Genomic DNA, 7,381 nt, shown 5'->3' with positions numbered 1-7,381 from the left:
CCCGCACAAGCCAGTCCAGGGGCACTGGCAACGATCTGCGTACATATATATATACTCTTTTACTCTTTTACTTGTTTCAATCATTTGACTGCGGCCATGCTGGAGCACCGCCTTTAGTCAAGCAAATCGACCCCCAGGACTTATTCTTTGGAAGCCTAGTACTTATTCTATCGGTCTCTTTTGCCGAACTGCTAAGTTACGGGGACGTAAACACACCAGCATCGGTTGTCAAGCGATGGTGGGGGGACAAACACAGACACACAGATACACACACACACACACATATATATATACGACAGGCTTCTTTCAGTTTTCGTCTACCAAATGCACTCACAAGGCTTTGGTCGGCCCGAGGCTATAGTAGAAGACACTTACCCAAGGTGCCACACAGTCATTTGACTGTGGCCGTGCTGGAGTTAATCACATGACCTCCTAAGGATTAACCCATTTTGAATCCTTCTTCATGAAGTATTAATTTCAATGAATTTCTGAGTCTGTTGTGATTAAGCTGATTGGTGGTATACTGAGTTTAGCATGATTAAAGTGATTAATAGCATTTTATGATCCCTTATGTACATATTGTTTCCATTTCTTGCTTTTTAAAAAAATTTTTGGCAGGTGGAGGAACCAGAATGGATTTGCGGAGATATGTCAGTGCTGATGATCTTTTACATTTGTATGAAAGAGATAAAACTCCAAGACAAAAGCAATCTACTGGACGGAAATATCGGACTCTACAACGAACTAACGAACATCTTCCTTCACCTCTACTTGATTCTCCAAAAATGAACATGGATTTGACACCGTTGTCTCCATCAAGAACAGCAGAGAATCATAACCTAAGCTCAGCTGTTAAAAGTGCTTACATCAGTAATGAATACCTGAGAATAAGGGATTTCATAAACCGAACTGATCCAGATATATTGCAACAAATTCTTCTCAGGACATTGGAGTACCGTAACTCAAAAGACATTATAGCACTGGGTATAATTTTCCCCCGTAATCATTTCTCGACATACAACAACTACCACTGTGCACGCTGTCACAAACAATATAACCCGATGGACAAAGAGCATTGTTTGTTGCGCCATTCTGTTCAGTATGTTCGTAAAATTCAACAAGATGACAAAGGATCGAATTTTTTCTGTCGTCTCTGTGGTAAAACTTTCTATCTTAAGAATGTCTTCATTTATACAGAGAATATAACCAATCAAAACACTGGTTATTGTTTTGTTGGCCTGCACACCAATGATGCTCGTCTAGTTAGATATGGTGGGGAGGCAAAGACCTGTGAGGAATATGGTTGCGTAGAATTTTACGTGTGAGTCTTTGACACTAACCTTAACCAATGGCACCAGTAAGGTAGCCTCTTCTTCATTGTCTGGCCTGCTAAACATAGCAACAATATATCTTCAAGTCACATCCTACTATCTTGAAAATTAAAAGGAAAGGAAGACCTATTTGATTAATGTGCAATGAGATAAACAGCCTGAAAAGATGGAGGGTCAAGGATAGAAGGCTTTTTTACCATTGGTTATTTTGACGTCTAATTCAGCAGCAGTTTAACAATAACACCAGGGTTATTTTTACAATTGATTCTTGTATTGTATTTTAGTGACCCCTAGGTATCATTCCAAACCCAATAATAGCTTTGACCCCTTAGACTCCAACCCATATTCTAAAAATGAAACCAAATGTTAGCTTTTGAAGTTTTTAATCAGTTGATAAAGTAAATGAAATAGAATATATGAATGTATCAGGGAACACAAAGTCTTTCTGCAGCATTTCACAACTGGGTAGGAAGGGAGGCTTCCATGAATTGAGGGTCCTGCAAGAAATATTACCATACCTTAAACCTTAACTGTAACCCTAACCCTCAAAATCAAAACAATGTGAGTTATATGAAATAAGAGAAGTCAATAGTAAATATTTTTATGTTGTATTCTGACATTTTGGGCTTAAGATTCCTTCTTCAGGAAATCTCCAGAGATTTGGTGTCGTAAGCTGTCTTTTCTACTCTGTAGTGTATGTGTGTGTGTACAGAGGGGCCGCTTTGCATGCACGGGACAGCATTGCTGTAACAGCCAGACAGCTGTGTGCTACTAAGTTCTGTTGTTTATACAGGGTTTGGTTTTGTTGATGATGATGGCTTCTTTTATTCTCAGGTTTCCAACTTTTCATTCCATGATGTCAATTGAAACCTAGATGACTTGAGTATGACATTCCAGTAGGTAATAAGCATACATAATTACGAGTTTTATGAATAGGGTTTCATTGATAGCTGGAACATATTTCAAGAGTTGCCCAAAGTTGGAGAATTCTGACCTTAGAGGGATGCAAAATAAATAAGCAAATAAATGAATAAATAAAAATAATATTTAAAGTTAAACCATTAACCAATAGGGAAACTAAATTACTTCAACAACACTTGCTGTGAGGAACACAATGACCAGTACAACTATAAGAACACCTATAACAACAGCAACAACATCTACATCAAGAATAGCAGCAACACCATCAAGTGAGCATCGAAGTAACCACTAGAACTGCCAGCAATAACAACTAAATCTTCATTAAATTATACCCAACCATCTTATACAAAGAAAGAGCACAAAGAAAATCTAGATACCTTTAGAAGACAGGATGGCTATGGCTGGAATGCATTTTATCATAGAGTGGCTTAATCAGGGTTGACCTGGAGCTAAACAACATCAGTAGCAGCATCCAGTTTATGGGTCAATGAAGGGGCCTCTACATGATCATTTGATCTCCTAGAAATAACGGCCAAATTTCCCATAAATCACATCCTAGAATTACAGTATAGACCTGTGTCACACTCTACTTTAGAAAATCATAAAATTGTGAAACCAGTTAAAGTTCATGTAAATAAATCTTCTTAAAGACTCCAAGTGCATTTTCAACTTCATTTCTTTTTACTTCTATTCATGTATATATATATCTATATACTACTAAAGCTCTGTGAATGCTTCTTGCGTTCTTGTTTGTAATTTAATACAACCAAACCAGCACATAATGGGAAAAAACTCTGAAAGCCCCTGAAATGTGAATACAAACAGAATAAAACAAGTTTCGTGTAAACTGGACCACGAATTCCTGAGATATGCAAAATTTTGGGGTTTGCTTCCACAAATTTAAGCAGTGAAACCTGGAGTTATTTCCCTTTACTGTGAACACCTTTATAAATAGCCAAGCCAGCACAGAATGGAAAAATACTCTGAAAGCAAGACCTGATTGAAATGTGAATACAAATGGAATAAAACAAGTTTCGCTTAAATCAGACTACAGGTTCCCAAGATATGGGTACTTTGCACTATTGGTGACTCAATGGGTTACAGGCAGTCTAGTATATATATATATATATATATATACCAAAATGGGAGATTGGAAAATTTATTCACCATCATACATGTTTCATCTACTAATAGGAGTTACAAAACCATATATGTTGTGGAAAACATGTAAGATATCTCCTATTAGAAATTCTCTGTCAGAAGCATTTCTAATAACAGATATATGTTTTCTACTTCGTGTATAGTTTTGTAACTCCTATTAGCAAATGTAACACATGTAATGGTGAATAAATAATACAAAAAAATTTTCCAGCTCCTCTTTTGATACTATTACTCTGCAGAAAATATTTTCCAGTATTTTCAACTTGTTTGCATAACTCACACAAAAATTGTAAAACTGACATAAGCAGATGTACTTTAAGAGGACACAGCTTAGATTTCAACCCTATCTGCACATACACACACACACACACACACACACATACATACTTACACATATTTATACACACAGTTCAAATTTACAGAAAACAAAAGACAAAGACAGGTGAAAAAACAAGCAGTTGTATTAGATTAATGTTCAGGAAGAATGGAAAAGTCTTTGACATTTCAAGTCTATGCTCTTATATATACACACACACATGCATATATGTACATATACACATATGTTGTGTTGCATGCTATGACTGGTGTTAGTCCTCAAAAAGTAAAGCATTCAACAAAGTTATAATAATTTACTGACTAAGAGTAATAAGGATATTGAAATGGTAGTGAAAGTGTTTTGATCAGCAGATGTTGCAGGGCAAAGCAGCTTAGGGCTGGTCACCATCTTGTTAGAAAATTTTGTCTTTTGAATGTTAGTGGCTAGAATATTTGCACCTTATAATATTATGAATCCTCTTCAACTTGCCCTCACAGAACACTAGTATTTCAAACACTGCAACATGGATATGATGGTCTTGTCTGAAACAAGACACAAAAGAGGTCATTTCACAGAACAATGTGGTGACTACATGTTTTATTGGTCGGAGATAGCAGGAGGGAGGCTGACATTGTGTTTGTGATAAAGCATTTCTTAGTTTCTAGGCTGGAAGAACTTCCCGATGGAATTTCTGCTTGTCTGATGCAAATGAGTAAACCAATATCAAATAACAGATTCATTACTCTCCAACAATAGGCACCAGTGAATTTGAAAATCTAGCATTTTAAGGAGCTTGTCCACAAGATCCCTTGTGCAAATTGTCATCATATACCAGTGCCAGTGATATACTTGGGAACATACCACTACCAACTCTGCATTGTTCTGTGCTGTGGTGTACTTGAGAGCTTTTGAAGGTTGCTTCCATGGGATCTACATCAGATACTGAACAATGGATAAGATTTTGAATATAAGACTGTTTGCTTCTAGAACAAAGGTGATCTCATCACTAATATGTGAATTCCTTCATACTGACAACTGTGATCTTGTTTCTCATTCCTAAACGAACATGCACCATCTTTTTAACTCCTTCACAACAGCCTGCAGTATATCAGCTCAAATAATTAGCTTAACAAAGGCAGATGTAATGTACGAACCTGCACCAGGAAAGCCTTCTCTGAGCTGAATATTTATATGTATGGACAGAAATTGTGGGTAAATTCATGTATTCAGGTAGTTCTGTGAACATGACATACTCTTGATGAAGAAATCTTCCTCTTTATCTACAATACCAGAGATGTATTTGGAAAATAGGATAGATGCTTGTGGCTTTGTCTTGGAATTTTGATTCAGACAAAGCTGGAGGCCTACACTAGTGTTTTGGCTTCATGTGTGAGATCTAGGTGACATTTGGAAAGGATGGAATGACATCACCAATGTTGCTTCTGCAATATGCTGGATATTCAATGACAAATGTTTTTAAGAAACATTGAAGTCTGCCAGTGCCATGAGACTACCAATGTTGCATCTGTTGTAAGGCGGCAAGCCAGGTGAAATGCTTAGTAGTATTTCATCTGTCTTTACATTCTGAGTTCAAATTCTGTCGCGGTCGACTTTGCCTTTCATCCTTTTGGGGTTGATAAATTAAGTAACAGTTGTGTACCGGGGTCGATCTAATCCACTGGCCCCCTCCCCAAAAATTTTGGGCCTTGTGCCTCAAGTAGAAAAGAATATTGAGTCTGTAGTATTCTGCCCTGACAACGATGAAGTAGTCATGTGATCAAGATGAAAGATGACTGAAATCCTTAGCAATTTCTGTAAGGTGAGTTATCCCAAAGAAAGAGGTCAGTGCACAAAGAGAAATTAAAGTTATACAACTGTATGAGGAATACACAAGAGAAGGCCAATATCGACAAGAAAATTATTGCAAAGTTGCATGATAGTGGTGTCAGACGTAGCAGGCAGACCATCATATGACTTGTTTTATTCGCCTCTTCCATTTTACTTTAACGTGTGCATTCTGTTTTTAATTCATCTCTTCCGTTTTATGAATTCAGTGTGCACATGTGCCTTGCGAGTTCATTCTTCACTTTCCAGTTCATATTCAAAACTGTTTACAGATCACAACCATCTAATTAACATGCGCTTGACGCTTCGATGGTTGTGAAAAAATGGATGAGAGAAGAGAATTTGAACAAAAGGGCAAGAAATGAAATTCCCTGCAAATAACTACAATGTCATCTCTTAATTTTATAAAGAAAACCAATGAAATCCCTAAATATTATTAACAAAACTTCCTCATTATACCGTGACCACAGGCAGGGCCGGTCCTTGGGTTGTTGGCACCCTGAGCAAGCTGAACTTCAGCACCAGTATAATTTTTTAAAACTTTCATAAGGAGAAAAACTGAGAATGTAGACTAAAAACCACATGGTGCCCCGGGCGACTTCCCGAGTTGCGGGTACCTTGAGCCGCCCCTGATCATAGGCCCTGTAGCGTGACACAAGAAGCCAGCACCATTTTGTGCGAGACCACAGCGAGACTCTTGTGGGAAACATCTATTTAAGGAGGCGCATTGAGGAAATTCTCCCTTTCCTCACTTTCTTGCTTTGAGAAATACTGCGAACTGGCAGCTCACCGCGGATTCTTATCCTGCTCTCACTTTACTCGTCATCTCCAGTGGTGATGTACCTCACGTGAGCGGAGCAATAACGGACTACGCGCTGCCATGCAGATGATCATCGGGAACGAGCCCCAAGAATGAGAACTGAAATAAACAACCATTGAATTGCATCCGCTTGTCAGTGTCTTCTTTCGAGTTCCAGATCCTAAGACTACAGAAATAATTGGAATGGGAGAAGGTGATACTCTAAAGGTACCATGAACCTTCTAGTCCCATTATAGCCCCTACTTGTAAGGTACCTTCTAGTTATATCTTGCGTATTTCAGAAATAACAGTTTAGGTACACCGCCCCAGCAGTCTATACCCTGTAGAAATATGATTGTTTTCATTTTATTTAAAATATATTTGTCATGAACAATAATATTCTTTACGACAGTATTTTATGTTCTATACATCGGCTAAGCATGAAATCTATCGAAATTAATGTATTGTATTAGTTGTAAATACCCGAAATAAAGAAATATCAATTAACATGTATTAAGTAACACACATAAATACATAGAAAAACGGAGAGAGAGAGAAAGTAAAAACTAACAAAAGACGAATCAGGAAACCCGGAAGTAAGACACGACATTCATTTCTCGAGGATTAATATTCACGACATTACAATGTTTACCACAATGAGTATTTATGTGAAACTTCTGCCAGAAATTGTCCAGAATCTCTCTCAATTCGATGATGTTCTGGATTATTTAAGCTCTCGTGACCATATCACAACTAGCAATTATGAAACTATAAAATCACAAACTACAGAAAGAGACAAAATTCGAGAAATGTTGATGATTTTACAAAAAAGAAGTTGTCCTCCGGAAAAGTTCGTGGACATTCTTTCCATAACACACAACGAATCGTTAAAGATATTATTCGAAAAACAAATGGGAAGTAAAGTTGTACAAGAAAAACCACCAATGTCAAAAAAAATAAACGAACGGAAGATGTTTATTCTGGAAGGTAACGAGCAATACGAAATAT

The 7,381-nt window shown here is 37.3% G+C and overlaps 1 protein-coding gene across 1 annotated transcript in view; it reads left to right on the top strand.

The window, feature by feature from the left end:
* The window catches only part of LOC106872587 (uncharacterized), a 12,136-nt gene extending 9,227 nt beyond the window's left edge, over positions 1 to 2,909 (top strand). Inside the window, exon 2 of the mRNA XM_014919621.2 lies at positions 619 to 2,909. Within this exon, the coding sequence (XP_014775107.1) occupies positions 633 to 1,325 (693 nt within the window). The 5' untranslated portion in view covers positions 619 to 632 and the 3' untranslated portion in view covers positions 1,326 to 2,909. The remainder of the gene's footprint in view (positions 1 to 618) is intronic.
* Positions 2,910 to 7,381: the final 4,472 nt, after the last annotated feature.

This window comes from Octopus bimaculoides, chromosome 26, assembly GCF_001194135.2.
Source record: "Octopus bimaculoides isolate UCB-OBI-ISO-001 chromosome 26, ASM119413v2, whole genome shotgun sequence".
Classification (NCBI taxonomy): Eukaryota; Metazoa; Mollusca; class Cephalopoda; order Octopoda; family Octopodidae; genus Octopus; species Octopus bimaculoides.
This window is presented reverse-complemented; position numbering and strand designations above follow the sequence as displayed.